Source organism: Lepidothrix coronata, unplaced genomic scaffold (genome assembly GCF_001604755.1).
Source record: "Lepidothrix coronata isolate B3197 unplaced genomic scaffold, Lepidothrix_coronata-1.0 Scaffold75, whole genome shotgun sequence".
Lineage (NCBI taxonomy): Eukaryota > Metazoa > Chordata > Aves > Passeriformes > Pipridae > Lepidothrix > Lepidothrix coronata.
The window spans coordinates 514592-536888 of NW_016690255.1; the positions used below are offsets into that span (position 1 = coordinate 514592).

The 22297-nt window shown below is 35.6% G+C and overlaps 1 protein-coding gene across 2 annotated transcripts in view; it reads right to left on the bottom strand.

Moving 5' to 3' along the window:
• Nucleotides 1–22297, bottom strand: part of ZNF407 (zinc finger protein 407) — a 333641-nt gene that overhangs the window by 66724 nt on the left and 244620 nt on the right. Inside the window, exon 9 of one of the 2 annotated variants that reach the window (XM_017819558.1) lies at nucleotides 2465–2522. The exons of the other annotated variant lie outside the window; for it this stretch is intronic. Within the exon in view, the coding sequence (XP_017675047.1) occupies nucleotides 2500–2522 (23 nt within the window). The 3' untranslated portion in view covers nucleotides 2465–2499. Of the gene's footprint in view, nucleotides 1–2464; nucleotides 2523–22297 lie in introns of those variants that run through there. 2 annotated transcript variants of the gene reach the window in all.

A 22297-nucleotide genomic window follows, 5' to 3' on the forward strand; every position in this document is an offset into this window, starting at 1 on the left:
GCATAGGTTAGCGATCTAGGTTGGTTCTCACTGCAAAAACATAACTTGGCCTACGCCTCTAAATCTAGCTCTCGTCCACACAGAGAATAAATCCCATCATTTAATAGACAAAGGTGAGAATGGTTACAACTGAAAGCAGGAGTATTTATCAGTTGCTAATGGAATGACTGTGAGGTGCGCTACTGCAATTCAGAAGCCACCAGTCTTCCAATACTTTTCTACAATTTTCCTTGGGGTTAGTTTTCTTACACTGCAAAAGAAATAAACATGCAGCAAACATTTTGCGGGTGCACTTCTGAGAAGTATTTAAAGAGTCTGTGACAAACCATGTAAAAAAAATCCTTTTGGTGACAGGTGCATTAGGGTACTTCAGCTTAGCTCAGCTGTTGTTAGCAACGCAGAAGGAAGCACAGGGACTGCAAGTAAAAGAGTTGAGCTCAGAGAGACCTTATTTCTCACTCAGGCTAGGGCTAATTTCAGGGCATAACAGAAACATAGCTACCCTTGCAGATCACATTTTTGACTGGGCCTTAAAATTATCTCAGTTCTTGTCAACGGATTATTTTGCAGTGTAAAATAAATAAATAAATAGGAATCCCAAGTGATACCTTCTATTCTAATGGAAGTATTACACTGGTTATTCATGATGAATCTAACCTAATCAGGGTACATTATAATCCAGCCGTAGTGACTATTCAATTTCTAAAGGTGGGGGACCTTACACCACCTCAGAAGCACTTTCCTGTGGCAGTTCACTACTTTGCCATTACTGAAACAGTTAAATGCAACCCATCCTGACTATAGAATGGATCCCCTAGCATGAAACGTACTATAAATACCAGGTTGTCACTGTCCACTCCATAGGTTTCCATGAGCTAGGCCACGCAGGACATGGCTGCTTCCTACAAGTTACCATGCTATGCCCAATTGCCTGTTTCAGTTACAATCACATTAGCGCTTCCTGCACTAGAACCCTTAATCATTGCTATGCCCACGCATTGTAAATGAGTTACAATTTTACAATACTTTGCTTCTAGTAAGATCATCGCCTTCCCAGTGTTGTTCCTGACCACATTAATACACAATGAAAACCGTGTTGTTATCCTTTGCTCCCCTGGGACCACAGAGAGACTACCAAATATTAAGTGATCCCCAAACAAATTTGGAATTTCTCACTTGAATTCCTTATGGTTTTACTAAACTTCTTCTGGTCTGCCAGTGTTCCAGCCTCCATTTATGCAGAGAACAATATAATTAAAAAGAAAAAGAAAAACAAACACCACACAACAATCCTTCTTCTCCCTTGCTATGCCCAAATCATGTCTATATAATTTAAATCTGTATGTTCATTCCCAAGTCAGACAGAAAATAATTAGAACTAAACTAACACTAAACATATATATTTGGGGTTTAGTCATGGATGTGCAGCACAAGCATGTTCCCTGAGACAGAATTGCAAGGCAGATAGCGAATCAATCAAGTGTCTGTTGCACAATACCTTCAGCTATCTCCTATTACACTGACCACAACAAGGTACTCAGAAATTCATCAGTGAAAGTGTAAAAATAGAACAGGGAAGCACTTTCTCATTAAAACATAATTGAATAACAGATTCTTCCAGATTTTTCAAATCATTTTAGTTGTTATATTTGTACAAAGTCATGAAAAAACAGATTCTTCATAACAGCTTGCAAGATGTCTACAGATTTATATATTGGATAATTAAAAAAGAGGGCATGATTTCATGAGCGAAGCATGTTGCACGCACCCAAGAAAATGTTTATTTGTCAGACAGTTTGGGTTGTTTACATGAACAATAAACATCTAATTCATAAGTATTATACTTGGGTTTTGTGGTGGTTTTTTTAACAGATGCACTTTTAAACTTGTATAGATAACATTAATTTTATCTGCTTGCAAAGAGATTTGACTGCTGAAGTAAAATATATGAACTTTTCTTACACAGACCCAGATGAATCTCTGTCTCTGTTTTCTTCTCCTCATGGATATTTTTTGTCTACTTTGATACATCAGTGGTCTTTAAAATAGCTGTTCTAATCATTATCTAAATCGACAGAAAAGGCACCAAATACATCAGAAATAAAAAAAGTTAAATTAAAAATACATAAACGCAAAGCTTAAGACAATAAAGTAATCTGCTCGATATTTAAAGGTCATCTAGAAAAGAGATAACTCTGTTCCCTGTTTGCAGTAAAAATAGAGTCCAATTTATGCAAAATTGATCAAGCAATTTCTTTCTTCGTATTTAAACATTTCTACGAGGAGATCAAAAAGGCTGTGCTGGCCAGGTTGCTGACCAGGAAGAGGAATGGCAGAAGGGACAAGGGAGTGACTTTTAATTTCATTAACCCCGAAATTCTAAATAATTTGCCATTTTCCTTTCAGAAGAGTACACGGCAGGTAAGTGACAGAATGCAGGTGTGGGCGTCCGTCATAATAAAGGCAGTTTGGTTGAGCGCAGTGGAGCGGCGGCGAACCTCAGTGAGAGATTACACACGCACCTATTGGCAGAACATGGCAAGGGAGAATGTCAGATTTCAGATTCGCCAGACATCTACAGCAACTGATGCCTTGTAGTCAAAGGCTGTTAAATTACCTGTGAAGGTTACTGGCAGCCCTGAATGTTTTTCTCATTGTTTATTTAGTTCCAAAAGCTCTTGGTCTTTGTGCTGATTGCCCTAACTGACAGCCCAGGAAATCTGGACTTTGTAAACAGGGCACTGCTGTATTGAATTACAGGTAACAAGTGTGTAATCAACCTGCTGGGGCTGGACCTTTGCAAAGAAATCTTCGGTATACAGACAGAAAAAATAGGTTTCAATACTGGGGAATCAATTACATGAGCAGATGAGTATAAAAAGAGATCAATTCAAATCCTTTGTGCTTATTTACTACAGCATATTTAGAAAAAGGAGAGACCCTGCCATAGCAGAAAGGTAATTAAGCACTTATTTCATGGTTGCAGTAATACTATAGAAATTAAAGGTGAATATGATTTGAAGTGCCCTCATTATAATCCATAAAACCATACTAGTTAAACAGTCCTTAGCTGCAACATGCTTTATACAAAATAAAGAAAAAGCAGGTTCATGTTCTTAAAGGAGAGTTTCTGTACTCAAATTACATAAACTGGAAAAAAAGACCAACCCAAAATGAAGCAGTTATTTTTGATCTTCTAAAAGCTAAAGAGAACCTCTATAAAGCAGGGATCTAGTGAAATCCTTGTGATATTTCTGCATACCAAAATAACATAATAAAGTTCAACAACTACCCCCCTGACCATAGATTTATATAAGATATTTAAACTGTAATTGTTAATTAAAAAGCATAAATAAAAATCTAGTGGCAATCAGTCAACAGAATAACCCTATGCCAGATAATATTGAGTCACTGAGTAGTACATGAGAGGAAATTTTTTTTTCCCTGGTGTTTTTTGTTTTGTTTTGTTTTTTTTTTTAAATCATCAAGATAGGCGAGTTCTCTCTGTGTCTGTGGCCACCACGGGCAATAACATTCACTAAATAAAGAAAACCTTAACAACAAAGATTTCAAAATATAAGCATCAGATAGTATTTCCTATCTGAACATCATTTATTAAAACAGATACTGTATGCTATAGTCTTATTATGCCCCAAAGACTTGTTTTTGCAGTTGGAAATTACAAGAAAAACAAGGTTTCATTAATGTACTCACTGATGATGATAATTTTAGACTACTTGCACTATTGGAACTTATGCTTTGTTAAAGCAACTGAACTTACAATCTCTAAATTTTATTCACTCTAGGGAAGCAGTTCTCTACTTTGGCACCCACAATTTCTTTTACGTGCTTGAAAAACATGTTATAAAATTTACTTTTATTTCTGTTTGCTCATCTATCAGTATTTATGTACCAATATGTCTCTAAAAATTGAAGTCCCTGACTCACTTGTAAGCGGAAGGTTATTTTTTGCAAATATACAACAATATGTGAAATGCAACCTATGGCATGGAAGAAGAGCTGATGACAACTGACCAGGAATGATGGAAGCACTAGAGCATTTCCTATCAGTACTCTCCACCTGACTCAAGTTCTAGGCTCTAACAGATATTTCTGACAGTTTCAGCAAACTTTATTCAAGACTACTAAAAAAGTTTTGGTCAAGAGAGAAAACCAGTTAACTTCTAATGACTGTCTATTAACAGATATGCAAACTGCTGGACATACCCTCCCTTCCTAACTAATATTCCTGTAAATACCTGCATTTTTTATACATACCAAGATTTTCAGGAGAAGAATAACATCCTTTCCCAAGTCAACAGAAACAGCTGGTAAAGGATTTTTTAAATCTGACTCACAACAACAATAGCTTGTGACAGTGAGAAACACTGCTTCAGTGTTGCACTGTGTAAAACCACACACGTTTCTGTCCATTTCAAATGTACCATCTTTAGATGGTATTGGAGATCTGTCTGTTCTTGTCTCATGAAACATGTTGACAGAAACATGATTTCACATTTTTCTACTGCTCTTTTAAATACTCTCTTTGAGATTTTCACTTCCCTTTTGCTTTTCAACACACTTCATATAGTTATGATGATGAAAAACTCATTAGTATTGAAACTAAAGTTCCTATCATGTAAATATTAGTACATGTGTTTAAAGTCTCAACTGATGGTCCCAAAATCACTGTTAATAACTGAGGTGCACACTAAGTACATGAACACTGACATCAACGGGTAAAAACTGAAGCTCTACTTAGGACTATATGGCACACGGAAATGGGAAGTGTATGGATTACATTTTATCAGCTTTTGGCTTTTGTCTGTGAGGCATTCTGCGACAGGAGTATCACGAAATGTAACTAACACAGAGAGTCACGGTGCCTGGCCTTTGCACTGTAGATGGAAAAAAAAAGTAAAAACTCCAGATTTTCTTCATTGTTTCTAATAATCTGAAACTTGTTTTTTTAAGCTACTATTTTCCTCCTCTCCCTTTTTTCCCCTCTTTCTAGAAAGCAAAGTTAAAGGACATCTCCAGAATTATTTGCTATACTAAGGGCATACAACTCTCCCTTTTTGGAGTATTAACTGCCTTTCTAAAATACAAATACAAATGTCATACAGCTCTAGCCTTTCTTCTCAAGGACAAACACTACATGTCACATAACTGGAAGTGCACATCTTCCAGAATAAAGTCTTTATTTGATCACTTCCTGCACTGAGCACCTATCCCAGACACATGATGGCATTTAAATTCAACCTCACAAAACAGCCCATTGTACAACAATGAAGCACTCCAGTCAATGCCGCAGTCTTAACTAGATTCACATTGATAATATATTGCTATAATTCTGCTTCAATTAAAAGCATATTTCAGCAGAAGCCCAGGATATGATAGCTGCTCTATGCATTTTAATAATACAGATCAATGGTGTCAGAATTCTACTTTACATAAATAAAGACTGATCATATTAAGACAAAATTCTGCATAACCTAAATGTATATTAATAGGAGCAACCCAGAAACTGAAAGCAATCTTTACACTCTGGATAAAAATCAGTAAGCCTGTTTCAACTGACTTAAATGTTTTAAAAGTAGAAGTGTTTTATTGTCTCCAAGACAAAAACATGGGAAAAAAAATCAATATACAATACCAAACTCCAATGAAAATGCTTAATTGGTTCTAAACATTAGCATAGTAGGAACATGCTATTACATGATTTCTGCAACTACTAAAGTCAAGCTAATTTATCCTGTACTTAAAAAGTTAATACAGGAAATGCAAAATTCTTATTGCATTAGGAAAAAATTCTGAAATACTAAAATATTTATCCTTGATTTTCATGTTAATATGTAGTGTTATTAACAAAATTAGGAAAGTTGCCATTACTTGCGGCCCAGATTATGGGATATTACTGGAAAGGACCAAAATAGATAGCAAATGTAACCTATGACAGTGCGAGTATTCTGAAGAACAGACTTGTTTTTATTTATGTGAGTTCCATCATTTCTAGAAAGTTATTGAAAATATTGCTTCTCTGTATTAAAACTACCCATATACTATGCTAACTATCTGACTTTCAATTGACTAATTGTGATAAGCTAATGCAAAAAGAAGTATGGTATTACATCAAAAGTATACCTTTCTTGCAAGAAGTTCCTTTAAATTCATCAAATGTTGCTGGTAATGCTCTATTTTGTTGCATTAAACAGCACAAATACTCCTTAATCAATGAATGCAAACTAGACAGTATTGTAAATGCCTTTCCAAATAGGTATAAACTAGGGTTGTATAGATACAAAAATAGATACTTTTAGATGAGTAGATGACACGATAAATCAGGAAAATCAGGTTTCACTCTTGGACTGGTATAGGCTCTTATCTTTCAAGAGAAAATTTCATACCTATCCTTTTCAGGAAGAGAAATCAACAAATACAAGTATTAAAAAAAAAAAACCAAAAAGAAAGAAAAAGGAGAAGGCTGAGGAAAGGCTAGTGCAAAACAGCTTGTAACTTAGGTTTTCACTACTGCAAGAGTAAGTCTTAGCTTGTAAAAATTATTAAGAATTCAGCTAGAAAACAAACAAACAAACAAAAAGAACAAAATCACTCTAATGTCCAGCTACCAGACAAGTTCTAGAGCTTTAACTGTGATAAAATCATTATAGCGACCCAGCTGGTATGGTCTTAAAAATGTCCAGCTGACTTGGTTGATAGAGGAAAGAACTCACGTAAACTAAAAGAGCTTCCACATCACTTAAAGTAAACACACATCAAGAAATGCTTCCACAATACAACTGCAGAAAAAAACACCTTCAACTGAAACAGTGAAACAAGCACAGAACCTGTGCAGACCCAAAATGAAACCCACAAACAACTGTCAGACTGAATTAATAATACTCATTAAAAACAGAAATCTAAGTCACAGATCATACAATTGTTAGGGTTGGAAGGGAGCTCTAGAGATCATCTAGTCCAACCCCCCTGCCAAGGCAGGGTCACCTCAAGCAGGTGACACAGGGACACGTTCAGGTGAAGCTTTTTTAATCTCACAGAAAATACAGAAAATTGAAAGTCATACATAGGTATTTCTTACAAAGATAGAAAGGTCTTTTTCTTAGAGAAAGACAAGAGGATGGTTAAGGATCCTCATATTATTATATCATGATTTTTTTTCTCCAAAATACCTTGACTAGAGGTATGGGGAGGAAGTAAAGCTATAGTCACTATTTCCTGGAACTGATCTTTCTCAAGTAACTTTAACTGAGAACTGATTTTGAGGCTGTATCAAAATAGTTTCCATCCCCTCACACACAGTTAAAGCACTCAGGCTTTACTTTTGGTCACATATTCTATATTTTCCTGTGTTTTCCAAACAACTTGGAATTTGTTAAGGTAAACAAGTGTCAATCCTGCAGAAATATTTTGGTCTTCCTGTTTTCAGGGAGAAGTGAAAATTAAAGCTCTGTTACCCACAGGGCGGGATTCTCAATAGCACATGCAAGTACCATTGGGGAAACCTAAGAACCAAAATATCATCTTCTAAACCTTCATCTGTCAAAAACCGTTCCATTTATATAAGGCAGACATTTGCAATACTTCTACTTGTTTTTTGGGGGGAATGAAGAGGATTATTGAGGGGGCAAGAGGAGGAGTCACAAACTTAATTCAGCTAAAAATATCTATACATAAAAATATATATAAATATATATAAAATATAAATACTTCAAAAGGGAAAGCTAAACACTCCATAAAGCCCACTAAAGACTTTTCCCCCATTTTTATTCAATTTACTGGGGGATGTTGTGGTGGGGAAAAGCATACTACCCTAGTGACTTGCTTACAAGAGAATATTAATGGAGTAAGTCAGAGAATGAAATTGTATAGAGCACTAACTGTTTCACTTTAAGTCCTTTGGCAGAACTGTTAGTATACCATAAACTCTTATCCTGGATAATCACAAACTAACTTTCTCACCTAAACAAATTCCATAATAAAAAAATTAAATCTACTTGCAAATTTATTACCTGGTTAACAGCACAACAACAAAACTCAAACAACATAAAAAAAGCTAACAATTAAGCTACTTAATTAAAGAGAAGCTGAAGACAAACTGAAATGCAACAATATATAACTGCAGTACTAACTTCCAAGTAAAATCAAGAAAACTCATAGCATAAAGTTGAATGGCTGGCTGTACTGTAGTACAGCATACTATTCCAGCACACTGCTGTGGTGTGATACATTCTGCTTTGCTCAAAAAAACTCAACCACCTAAAATATCAGCATGCCTAAACTTAAACGAGTAATAGGTCTATGAAAAGTACAATTACTCCCTATATAGGTTTGTTTCATTCAAAACAATAACGTACATTGCAAGAAAATGTTGCAACTCAAACCAACACATGATGAATACCAGGAAAAGAAGTCATGATATACAATGATTCATTAATCAACAAGGCATAAAAGTATCCACAAATCTCTAAAAGAAGTTTATGGACCATGTTACACTTATGTCCCAACTGAAGGTCATAAGCAAATTTAATACTGATTATTAACAAAACTGATCCATCAGAGTCTTTGGTTAATAATACTCATAAATAGCTCCCCTATGTTCAGCAGTGATGAAACTACAGGACACTGCACACAGTAAGAAATATTATCTAAAATTAATAAACTAATTGTTTTGTTGCACTTGGAGCTAGTACCTTGTTGAAGGTAGTTCACAATTAAGTTACTTGCTTCTGATGTCTTACTGAGAGTTCTCCAAACACAGGAAGTATTGCATTCCTGTGGAGTCTTGTCTGGTGAGGAGAAACACTTTCCTGGGAGAGCTAATGGATGCAAGCGCATCTCCCACATACAGGGGCAATATGGTCCTCCATTTTGGAACAGCCTGAATGCAGTAAGTAATGAAAAAATATTTATAACTGTTATCTAACTCCAGTTTCTCAATCACTTCCCAGAACTGAAAAAAGTGTACCTTTAGAAGTAAAATGGGATTTAAAGCAAAGCAAAGTCATCGTCATAGTATGTCAAATGCAAGAAAAATACAGAAGACAGAATATGAATTTCTACTTAGTCTTTATTGAAATGATAATGCAACTGAAGTGGTCTCAGCAGACTTGAACTATGGAAAACACTATCGGCTGCCTGGAAAATACATTAAAACTGTTGGTCAACTCCGTAATTGTATATTCAGCTGAAAGTTTGTCACTGGTGCTTTTTGCTGACCAATTCAGCATCACTGGTTAGATCAAACAACATTGTGTTTGTATGCCAAAACTACAATGTCTGTCTTTGCTGCAGTGTCAGTAACATAATATATCAGAAATAGCCATACACAGCAGTTTTCTATATCTCCTATACCTTTAACTTAATCAGACACAGTGTGACTCACGAATGTCTGAGATCATTTCTTTCTGCTTGTATGAGCTCAGGAAGGCCTCTTTAATTTATCACCAAATAAAGGCACAAATTGCTGGTGCTGGTGATTCTGGTATCAGCCTGCAGTTGCAAGAGGGAGAGACCTTTTGGTTCATATGACATTGTCTACTTTACGGTCTTGCTCTTTTTGACCAAATAATCTTTGATTGCTTCACAAAACTCTCTTAACTTCATCACCGGATCAGGCCAAACACTAAACGGTGTTTGTCTTTTCACTTGGCTTCATTTGACTTTCAGAAATCCGGATATAATGCTTCCTTCCATGAGTAAATACTTACAAGCTACCCGTGTTCATGTTTAGATTCATTGCATATATAAAAGTGAAATATAAAACTCAATGCCAGCCTGTATTTAAAAATAATTTTTGGTGTCTCATACTAATGAAAACAGAGCATCACTGTAGAGAATGTACTGTTTGCGTGAATGACAATACAATACCTATGTGCATCCTGTGCAGTCAGAAAGGCCTGGCAAGAATTTATGACACAGACAAAAGAATTCTTTCAAGGACATGTAGCAAAATAACCTGAAGTTATGAGACAAAAAGACAGGACTAAGACCAGTCTGGAATGCCTTCCTCAAACTGGAATGGGCAAAAATGAAATGCAATCAGAGTTGTAATCCTTCACTTCTTTTTTACCTCTGGACTTGATATTTGATAATTTAAGGAAAGAATTTGCCATTGCTAGATGAAATCTACAGAGTATTTACAACTTTAGAGGTATAGTCAGTGTAAGAATGAGTGTACCATCTGGCCGGAAGCTTGAGTTACCTTTTGGTTTGGTTTGGGGCTTTTTTGGGTTTTTTTGGGGGGTTTTTTTGGTAATTCTATCTTTTCACTGAAGAAGTGGTTTACTGATCACTCCTAAGTGTTTAGTTATGCTCTGTTTTGGAAAAGTAAGACAGGACAAAGAAGAAAGACTATCGATCACGAGACAAGAGATTTAAAACCAACTCCAACTGGTTCACTGTGAAAAATGACATAAAAAAGTAGTACTTTCTAGCTGATATAAGGTTTACTTCAGATGTTCACTATCATTATAGAAAAGAAAAAAAATCACATGCAAAGGTCAGATTCTGTCACTATTATTCACATTAGGCACTACCTTAACTTAACATGCCTCATGAAAAATTAAAGTCAAAATAATCTGACACATTATGGCAAAATGCCCTTTATCTAGCTCATACATCTATGAACAGACACTCCATTAACCATATTCAGGCTTTTAACTTTATTTTTAAAGACAATGCACTGGACACAATTCATTCATTCTTTTCCAGCAATTTTAAACTGATTTTAATTTATTGATATCAGACAAACTGTTCCTGACTTGTAATGGTGAAGGACTACACTAGATTCAAGTATTTAAGTCCAAGGTTTAGGAAAATACTTCTTATTAGTCAGAGTACTTATCTGAGAAATGCTTTTAATTGAACAGATTGTAATTCTAGACCTAATAAAGTAAGCTTTCTCAGATGAACTAGACTGATGGTTATAAATGTTTAAATTATAACTCAAACACTCCTCCTACCTTCTTCTGACCTAAAATGTTCAGCATAAAAGCAGTAAATACTGTCTGGTTGTTATTTTAGTCACTCTTAAAGTATTGATTTTACACTAAACATACGGAAATTAAAACCTTAAGGTGAAACCAATGGTTTTTTACAAGTTTACAGCCAAGCCAGTAGAAGGTTTGTTTAAAATATCATTCATAGCACATATTGACAATATAATATAACTGCTAATGATCAAACACAGAGGAAAATATACGTGCACTTTACTACATACGCACATAAAAGAATATTATACATGATATTATACATGACTGTTCTAAAATTGTATGTTTTAAGTGCTGTGATATTAAACATTCAATAATTTGGCAATTTTTTCAAAGACAACTATTAAAATTAAGGGAGAAGAGGCCAAATGTCAGCTCTGCTGAACTCCTGCCTGGTCATGCAGAGAAGGTATGTATGGGGAATGAGGACTAACCAGTTTCTTCATTTTCCTGGACTAGATGAAGGTCAAATGTCTCCCACTGTAAGATAGCTATGTTCAGAGCTACTTAAGCTGAGGCCACCTGCAGCTAATGATTCTTGCTGATAAAAAATCCACTTGAATACTCCATCCTTCCTTTCACCCAACCCTTCACAACAAATGGCCAAGTTTTAGGAGGTATTCAGATCTATCTATTTCTGAGCAATTTCAGACAATGAGGAAAACCTTATCCACGCTCCCTTGTTTGTGCAGTCTGCTGCTCTATGGTACAAAGGCTGAAACAGCACAAGTTACGCAAAGCTTCACTCTGTGTCTGCTTGAGGTGAAGGGCATGGTTGCGTATTCGTCTACAGAGCACAAGGAAACAGAGGTACTGTGAACCACACCTGTACATCTTTACATCAACCGTAAATTTAGAGCTATTACCAAGAGCCATATCAGCCACCTTATAGATCTCATTCAAATGAAGGCCGCAGTATTTACCCACAATCCTTACCACAAAAAATACTCTTTAAGAATAATATCCTTGACTAGTAGATAAGGGTATGAAATGGCATGGCTGCTAAGGACAGAATTTTAGATTTGGCGCTGCTGCTGACTATGTTTGCTACTGGGATTACAGAAGAGACTTTTTTATGGGATACTGCTATCAGCAGCAAGTTGTGCCAGCAGTAAGGGAAACACTCTGTTTCTTCTCTCTGAAATATGAGAACACATTTCTGTGCATGTTCCCCCACTTTACTCCTGACGCACAACACAGCTACTTTTTTGACATGGAGCCCTGCCCAGCATTTCCATTTCCTTTTGCCACATTATTAAAAGCAGTGCATATCACTACTAATATATGTCTCCACCACAGTAGAATAGGTGCAATTTACTTTTGAAAAGATGCCCTAAATTAGGGAAAGACTAGCCCTTTGGGAGGCTGGGACTTGGCTGTGGGCCTTCAATTGACTCCCTGTCTAAGCCTGAAAGAGGCCTCATCCATACATGTATGTTTGAACTGTGGGTCCAATAGAATTTCAATGGGAAGCTGGACATTTACAAGGTAGTTAAGCATGTAACATGCTTACAGAATTGGACTTTAATTTCTTTTTAATTACCCCATTTCCTCTCTTTCTTGCTACGGATCTGAAATTATCTAGACTGTTTCTAAATTGTATAATATTGCTTCTCTACTCATGAAAAACACTAAAAATTTTTAAAAGGGAAGATTAGAAAGTCAAAGATACTCATGACAATTTCATAGGTTCCACTGTCAAAGCTTACTATTTCTGTACATCTGTACATCCAACCATTTATCTTAAGAGCCTTACCATTAGAATAATCTTACTACCTGATATTTATCAAGTTCATCACTGACCAGAATTTTGTTAACAAATGTGGGTATACACATACACACAGTCACACCCAAAGTAAAGTCATTTTGCAAAGCAGAAAGTTAATTTTCATTGTACACATAAGATAGGGAGTTGCTGTCTCAGTTTGATATGAAAGATACAGAGCATTTTCCTCAAACTTACAGCTACTCCTTCTTTTTCCCCCATATCACAGTGAAGTTGCAATGAGTTAGTTTATCTGTGTAGATTAGTTTATGAATTGCATTAATTAATAACTGCATTCTTTGAAAAATGTAACCAGCTCTTTAGCATCTCTCCCAACCTTTTCTCTGTCTCAAATGACACTAAAAAAGGAATAAAGCACACTTTTATCAGTAACGTTGCCTGTACTATAGGAACATAAATGACAATTTGAAACCTCAGAACACTGATTGCAATTGTTCCCCAGCAGCAATAATAAAAACTGATTGTCTGGGTCAAAATTCCCAAATTGTCAGTGATGTTTAAATATTAGCCTGATTAGTCAATAATTTAAAAGTTACCAATAACACTAGTGCCTTGACTGCACTGCACTGTTGAGAAAAGTAAAGATGATGACATAAGGGGAAACAGAACACATCACCTGACTCATCCACACCTCATCTTATCTGTGGTGAGGCCTCATTAATTTTAAATATAAATTGAAGGAAATGTTTTCAAGTACCACATACTGAATTGAACTGAATTTGTGCAAAAGCTGCTGCTGAAAAAACACAATGCTTGAGTAAGTTGTTCACAGAAAACAGACATATTTAAAAATATATCACTTGCCATATCTTTCTTTGGACTACATGTCTATAAGAAACTTTGGAATTTTAAGTAAATAAGTCTTCCAGACAAAACACCTGGGAAGAAAAAGTTGTATTTGAGCATATTACATATTTGTTACATTTATTATGGCTTTAAACACTTATGGGATTTTGTATTTACTCCAAAATCAACAAGTATTTTTAAAGCTGCACTTATGAGAAATCTAAACTTACTACATAAGTAATATGCAGTTTATTTATTTACAAAATAATTGTCTAAACTCCTCTTGTAACAAAATAAAAAATAAAATAATCCTAGAGGAGAAGAGGGTTTAAAGTGTGTTTAAAGACGGCATTATTTGGTATGGGATCATAAATACTAATATCTCAGCTTCAATCACAAGTAATAGCACAAAAATACTGCAGAGTGAAATTATGATTACAATATTGTGATTTAGATTACATACATTCACACAGGAGTGAGACCTTTTCGCTTCTGCCTGCCATACCCAGACCCAAGAGCAAGGAAAGAGGGATGGGGCAGAGTCTTGAGACAACACTCCAGACTGTTATTGCTGCTTTTTCCTTCTTTAAGCAAAAAGAAGGGGTGGGATGGATGTTGTAACTCTTATGAGTGTCTCTTGAGAAAAAAAAAATACTGCAACAGAAATTATGGTTACTTATCACCCTTCATTCCTGGCTGTACCAAAAAAACAAAATCTAACTTTTAAGATGAATTGCAGGTTAAATAATCAGCCTTTTAAAATGTGTACTTAGCACTGTGGATAAATCTTACCCTGAAGATGATACGGTTCAAAATTCTAATAAAAGATGATATCTGAGATATAAAAATGAACAATAAAATCACATATTTTACCCTACAAAAACAATAAAAGCTAACTGCTCTGTAACATTTCAGTCAATAGAGCAATGCAATCAAATTTATAACTTTAGCAAGAAGGCTCAAGAAAGCCTGCATAAATTATTTCACGAAGTATTATAGTTAGAAACACTTGAAGAAGACTGTGAATAAACAGAAATGCAATTGATTAACTAAAGAAAATGATAACAAAGAAATATCAAGAATTAAATGCCAGGACATATCTCACAGATCTATGAAGGCAGTTGCAACATTTACCAAAGAGCAAGGCATCTTCATGCCCCCTTTGAAGGGCTCTGTGTGTCTCTGCATACAACACATAGAGCATTCAGGCTTATGAGCAGTGAGCAGGATTATGTGGGGTTGGAGAGACTTCTGCCCACCTCCCACTCTGTATCAGCACAAACATCTCTTGCTATCTCAGCATTCCAGAGAGGGTACTTCTTCCCCCCACATCTATTAACTAAATAAAGCAAATCACTTCCAACAGTCTTTGCTCTGAAACGCAGAGGGCCCAGACCCCTCACTTCCCAGCTGCACAGCAGCTCGGCCAGAAGCAAACCCACTCTGACACAGGAGCCACAGCTACACTAACAGAATACTGTTCCTGGCTTCTTTGGGGATGATTAGTCAGGGCTGGCCCCCAGCAGTGCACTTTGAAGTTCACATGCTCTGGTTTTAAAAGCTGGGATTCAGTCTCCACCGGAGCAGTCAAGGGGATTCCCAAGTGGAGCTGATTTGTACCGGGGCAGGAAGAGCTGACACACAGGTGCCTGCAGTCAGACTTGCCCCAAACGGCAATAACGCTGTAACACTCACACTAATGATCACCAGTGCAGTTCCATGCCCAAAGCAGAGCTATGCTGCTGGTTCTTGAGGAAATACTCTGCTACTTTAGGTTTTCCGTAAATAGAGATACAGTGATTTTAATAATGCTGTTTTGTTTTTATACCCTGACTCAGATCTGAAATATGAAGTAATAATTTCTGGTTCATGTTAACCTTTTTCATGAAATATAAGTAAATGCTACCTTTTGTTGTAGGCACTCAGTGATTCTGCATCACTACTGGTAACACACACACAGTGCACATAAACAGATGTTTAGAGCAGCATTACCGCAGATGAATCCTGATCCTAACCTGATGGACCCTTTCATATCCTGTATCTGAAGATCAATCACAAAGCCTGGGGAGTACAAGTAGAATTTGAATTATAAGAGGTTTCTGGGCTCCTATTTTTCCTTACCATTTCACATAGGCATAAGGAGGGCACACAAGCACGTGTAATCATTCAGTGAGCTGTGGTCTCAAAATACCTCTTTTCTTCCTTATTCTTTAGTTTTATATCAAATTTGTGCAGGCAAAGTTCATAATAAACTAACTTTATTTACTCAATGAATGATGTTTTAAGCAATGCAGTCTTCTCATGGTTAAGCAATGTAAAACAAATATATGGCTTCAATTCTGTATTGCTGGGTACTAAAAATTAATTACATTATGAATTAAGTAATAATTCCACAAAACCATTTGTTAAAATCAGCTAACAACATATCAATCATTATGTATGGTAATAACCAATTTTGGGGTGAAGGTGTTATAAAGTATAACAAATAGTTCATAGCAGTGATATTTAATTTAAAAAAAAAATGAAATAAAGTGTTTGAAAAACCTTCTGTCACTAAGCTGCCATCCAGAGCTGTAGTCTGGAAGTCACTTACAGACACCATAGAGCCACAATGTCATTGGCACCTGGCTGTACTGAAAATTAAAAACACGAGACTAAAGGGGTAAAAGGGATGTAAAAATGCAGCCAGTCCATGCCACTGCTGAGTGCGTGCCATTTCACAGCCATAATTTAAAGAGATCAGAAGGGGGAAAAAATGAAGCCCAATAAAAATGGAAAATGTTAGATTAATGACACAGTCATTAAAATAAAAAAGGTGGAGTTATATGAGGAATGGATCTTATTTGAGTTATTGAAATTAAACAAGTTATTGTAACAATCATTCTAAAAATCACATTTTACTAAGCGCAAAGAAGGAAGACAAAAAATAGAAATCTTCATGGGAATATTTCAAATTGTCAGTGGCTTTAAAAAAGTGATTTAAGATTTTGTCTTGTATCTTCTCTTTCAATTTTAGAATTTTAGTTGCCATATATTATAATGGTATTTTAGCTATAAAAGTAGTTTTCCACTCACTGTTCTCTTGCCTTTCAAGGAGACAAACAGTTTTTCTTTCCTCTAAATGAGCACAATAAAATGGGTAAGCTGTCTGGGGAAAAAGAACCCAGACAAACTGGTGGTATAAAGCTCAACAGAAAAATGTGGTACAGAGAAGAGGCGATCTAAAGCATGTTTACTGTATGCCATGCAATTTATTCTACTAGTCATGTTAGAATAAGAGTTGCTCACTGCTGAGTTATTGTTAGGTTTTGTTCAAAAGCAAACCCATTGTTACTGCTGTCCCTGATGCTGAACCTTAAAGAAAGCAGGGGAGAAAAATCTGCATGCAGAAATATATCATAAAAATAGTAATTCTGTAATAAATACTAGTTAAACAGGAAATCTTAAAACCTGAGGCCAGATCCTGCTGATATACCCTACAAACCTGCTTATATAAGTTCCGTGTGTCTCTATATGTATTTTAGTAGACTAATTTTCAGCATCTCAGCAAGTATTCTTCCATCTTTTTGCAAACCTTCCTGATGTATCAATAGAACTACCAGTTATGAAAAGGTTGATATCAAGAGCCAGCTAAGTCAAAAATAGAATAAAAATGCAAACTACGGATGCATTTACAAGAACCAAAGCTTCACAAGATTTTCCTCTCCCTAGTTGATGTAGGCAAACCAACAGATTGTCTTTCTGTCAGGCAAACCCTGATGGAGATAAATGTAAAGGCTGGAGTGCACGCCTAATTTTTACACACAAGCTGCAACCAGACCATGGATTTATGCTTCAAGGCAACCAGATTTCTCCTTGTGCACTCTTACACACTGCTGTTGCACTCAGTCCATCTTGTTTAAATGCCTTTAAAACCAAACACAGGCTCTGCCCCCACCTCCGCTCCTACTAATTATATACTTTTTTGTTTGAAGAAGCAAGCCCTTTATTGCTCATAATTTCAGCTATCACTTGCTTGGGCACCTTCTACAGATCAATAGCACATAGTTAAGTGGATGAAAAGGCTAAATGTGATTGTCATTTGCAATTCAAGGTTGCGCAGTTCTCCCCCTCCCCAGCCCCCACCACCTTAAACTTTAGAAGTGCTGCACTTGGGTTTAATTTTAGAACACTAAATTCCTGTTGCAGGTATACAGTAGCTGCACATTCAAAGCTTTTTGTCTTAAATTAAATATCTGTCATTTTTTAAGGCCAGAATACTGGCATAGGTTATAATAAAAACTAGCGTCCAACCTGCAATTTTACAGATTCCATTGCTGGTGGCCATACATCTTTGATGGCAAAACTACATTGGTTGTAGCGCCATAAAATCAATAAATATTAACCTTTTCTGACACTTTCTGCACAGATGCTTTATCAGTCGCTGTCAGATGATAGAACAGTCAGTGATGTACTGTATTTTTCAGTTCAGAATCTATACCAAACTAAGAAATCAATGCAGATTAACAAGCCTTTAAATACAAAAATTGGCAATGAAATTTTGGTTCTATATGATAAAAATTAAACCAAATCATGATACTAAAGAACGATAAATTTATTACAGATACATCTAGCAATGTGTGAAATACAAATACAGTATTGTTATGGCAAAATAATGACAGCAATGAAATAAACTCAGTTTTATATTTCATGACTGACATATCTACTACAACTTATGGAATAAAAAATGTATCCAATTATACAAATCCTGTATCTCAATATTGTTTAGAAACTCACAGTCCTTACCTTGCTGAGAGATATCCATAGCAGTTCAATACACTTAAAACTCTATTTCTAAACAATGTAAGCAAAAAAATAAAAGTTTACCAGAAAGTGAAAAGCCATTGTTTAAGTTATCTCCTACCCCGTAACAATAACCATGTTTAGATCTAAGCATCTTAGAAGCCTAAGGCCTTTAATTATTGGAAAACATCTTGCTGTTTACAATCCACACTGTAGCAGAGTACAGACTGAAAACTTGGATTGGTTTTATTTCTCCCTGTCCTGAACACTGTAATTTCTTCTATATGACACTGTACTTGTTTACTAGAGCATTAGAAATTATGCTTACTTACATGTCATTCAGGTGACATTTTTTTATTAAAATATGAGTTAGTCAGATAACATGGCTTTTCCAAAACACTTCAGATTTCCTAAAAACTACAACAGTATCTTAAAAGCTTAGGACACATGTTCTAATATTTCTACAAATATGGAATCTAGTAGTAAATCCTTGAACAACATTGGCAATATGGGTCTATTTACAGTAAGAAATTCTTGACAAATGAGGACTATAGTTTGCCTCTATTCATCCTATACAGCCAAAGTCTTTTAGAAGTTATCTGTAAATTTTAAATCTATTTTCATGTTTCCTTCTAACAATGCAGGTGGAGCAATGGTGTGTGGCTAACAATTACCTTCTCTTTGAAATAAGAGACAGTACCTGAAATACTAAAGTAAATTAGTAAAACCTATTGAAAACACAGACATTAATGTTCCATCAATCTTTAGACATATATGCCCTGTGAAGCCAGTAGTAGGTACACAACAGTATTTGGAGAAACACGGAACCACTTTGAGAAATGTAATGTAATGCTATGCTATGCAAATGAAAGACAAATTCAAGTGCACTAGAAGCTTTATCAATAGAAACTTTACAATTTAAACTGAAGTACAATTTTAAATTTACTGTTTCATTCTATAACATCTGTACTTGTGCATTAGCTAAGAGACCTACATCTGCCAATCAGCATCAGGAGCAATCAGATTACAAATTCTATAATGATTTCTTTAAAAAACATTGGCAAAGATAACATTATTCAGCTCAGTTTACCTATTAATGCTAATATGAAAGGATCTGCATTTATTTTGAAAATCCTAAAACATCTTAGGAAAAGAAAGAAAGAAAGAAATGGAAAAAAAGCTGAGAGTTTAAGCAAAGACAAAGCCTAGATGTCAACAAAATGAAAAAAAAAATTTTAAAAAAAGAATATGCCTAAAAGCCTCCCATGTCCAGTGGGGACATAAGATTAAAGCTTATTCCTGTGCATTGCACGGCAGACTCACCACAGAAAGAAGGCACTAACACTGCAGAGTGGGTGATCTTTAGGTTGTGAGCCACTTATGCACCAGTACAGCCACCTATTGAAATCTGCTTCATGAGTCTGAGTTGCCTCACATTAAAGCATACCCCCAAAATCAATCATTTTTTTTCCATTTTTTGGTGAGAAGGTGGCAACAAAATTGAAGTACTTTCAGAATGAGGAGTCCTAGTCTCTCCATCAAAGTATCATTAGCTCTCTCTGCTTTCCTAAGATCCTCAGGAGCCTTATGCTGGTTATACTAACTTATAACCATTTACTCTGTGTACTTGCATACTTTGTTAGTATCCCAAACCTAACCAAATCTTTCTGCAATTGGTGTGTCTTTTCTATTCCTCTTTTTTTTTTTTGTTGCATATCAATCATCAGATATAGAAGTAGCTTTATTTAACAAAAAGGCTCAGTTTTTGGTTAATTCTAGAATTATTGGGTTTTATAATTTTAAAATTGATATCTCAAGACTTTCCAAGAAATATATTTAATCAGTTGGTCTCTTCCATAGCTCAAAGGTTTGCAGGAAACAGCATATGCAACAAAAAAGCCCACACAATTACAACAGAGAACAGAGGATTGCGTTCTCAGCCCTACTGATTTATACTACAAGTAAGGCCGTACTGAACTACAGATAACTGAGATTTCATGATTTTTATATGCTGATAAATCTCTGACTTCATATTTTCAGGATTTTTGCTTGAGTAGGTGGAAGCAAGCAAAAGCAGCTCAGAAAATTTTACTGACAATTTTGACAGTGGCTGAATTTGCTCAGAGGAAGGTGGATTACAAAAGAAAGGGTCAACAACCCTTTAGAAAAGAATGCCCAATATCAGAATACTGAATACTATTGGAACAGTAACAATTTACAGATAAATCCTTACCACACAAGGCTAACTTGAGTTGACTTGAAGCAGCTTTATCCCACAGGCACTTCGTGGTTGTGACAGGCACCAATATGTGAGGACTCCAAATGTTTCACAATAGCTCCTCCTTTTTAATTTTACCTTACTAATACATCCTAGCAACTACTGAAACTATTTTACTAAGTGTACAATTGGTTGTTTAGTAACCCATAAGTTCAAATTGTTCAAATTCAGTTTTGAATTTCAGATACATATGCCAAATCCAAAATGTTTGCCTAAAACCTTTTGATGGCTCTTGAGATAACTTGATAATCAGTTTTATCTTTCTTTGCTATCAACAGATGCTTTTATTTTATGTTTCCTCTAGATACTATTACTTCAAAGTAGGTCAATTCTTTTATATCTTCTAAAAACTGTTTTCTGAGAACTGCTATCTGCTATTACTTCTCAGACTTTGAATAAGAAGGACCGTTTTGGCAAGGTATGAAAGAGGTAGGCACCTAGTTTAGTATAAAGTATGGTAGATACCTTAATGCCTTCTTTGTAAGGACATTATACACTGTAATCCCAAACGCTATAGAGCAACCAACTCTCCTTTAGCAACAATATAACAAGTACTAAACAAAAACTCTTCAATCAACAATAATCTAAGTTTCTGAAATGTTATTTAAGCAGGGATTGTGACAATCAATAACTAATCTTCTTTAAATACCTGAGAAGTCCTCTTAACTACACTGCAGAAACCTGTCGAGCAACCCTGTTTCTGGATGTTGGACACCTCCTGTATTTCCCACACCCAAGCAACTGGACTTGCACCCTTTTAAACCAGTAGTTTTAAACCTTTCGTCCAGGCCTGTGGAGGCCGTACCAGTCATCTATAGTCTGAAGCTTTCAGTAATGCTCAGGTTTCTATGCAATTTATATGAAAATTGTATTCACTTTAAGGTCCCTTTTCACTATCAGAGAAAATTTTATGAAAATCATACTGCAATGACTCAGAGAATAAAAACATCTGTATTAAATCTGCAGTGGTTACTTCAGTACAAACCATTTATTTGACATTAGATATTGATGAGCATGCACTCTTTACAATAAATGCAAGACATGCATAAAATATCTTAAATTCAGAAGATGTACTTTCTGTCTTAGCATTTAGAAAAAGGGGTTCCCCTCTAACTGGCCCATTGGGAGTTAAGAGATATGATATCTGTCTCCATGGCTTTTTGACACGATACAAGAATTATAGACAGCCGACATGAGGTGTATTTATATGAGATATAGTTTCATATTACGCTCTTATATGTTCACCAAGAAAGTGAAGCAATCTTTCTTCTGTGAGACTTCTACCTATCTTCATTTCCTTTAGTGCAAACAGTTATAGACAAGCTCCTCTTTGAACTGATAATTTTTTAGAGGTCATTCAGCCCATAATTTCAGGTCCTAGTCACTATCCTGATGGTCCTTCTTAGGAAATTGGACCCAGTGGGAACGTTTTTTCCTTCTGCTTAGTCTATGGGTCAGCATTTTCCTTCCCTTGTACTTCTTAATTCCCTTAAGTGGCAATTATTTAAGGTACAGTTAGAGAAGGTGCAATCTACATTCATCCAATAAAACCTAAATATTAAAAAGGACAGAAAAATCCAGCATGGTTACTAAGGATATATGGGAGAGCATTTAGCACTTGAAAGGTACCAAAGATCTGGTAAATGAAAAGATGGA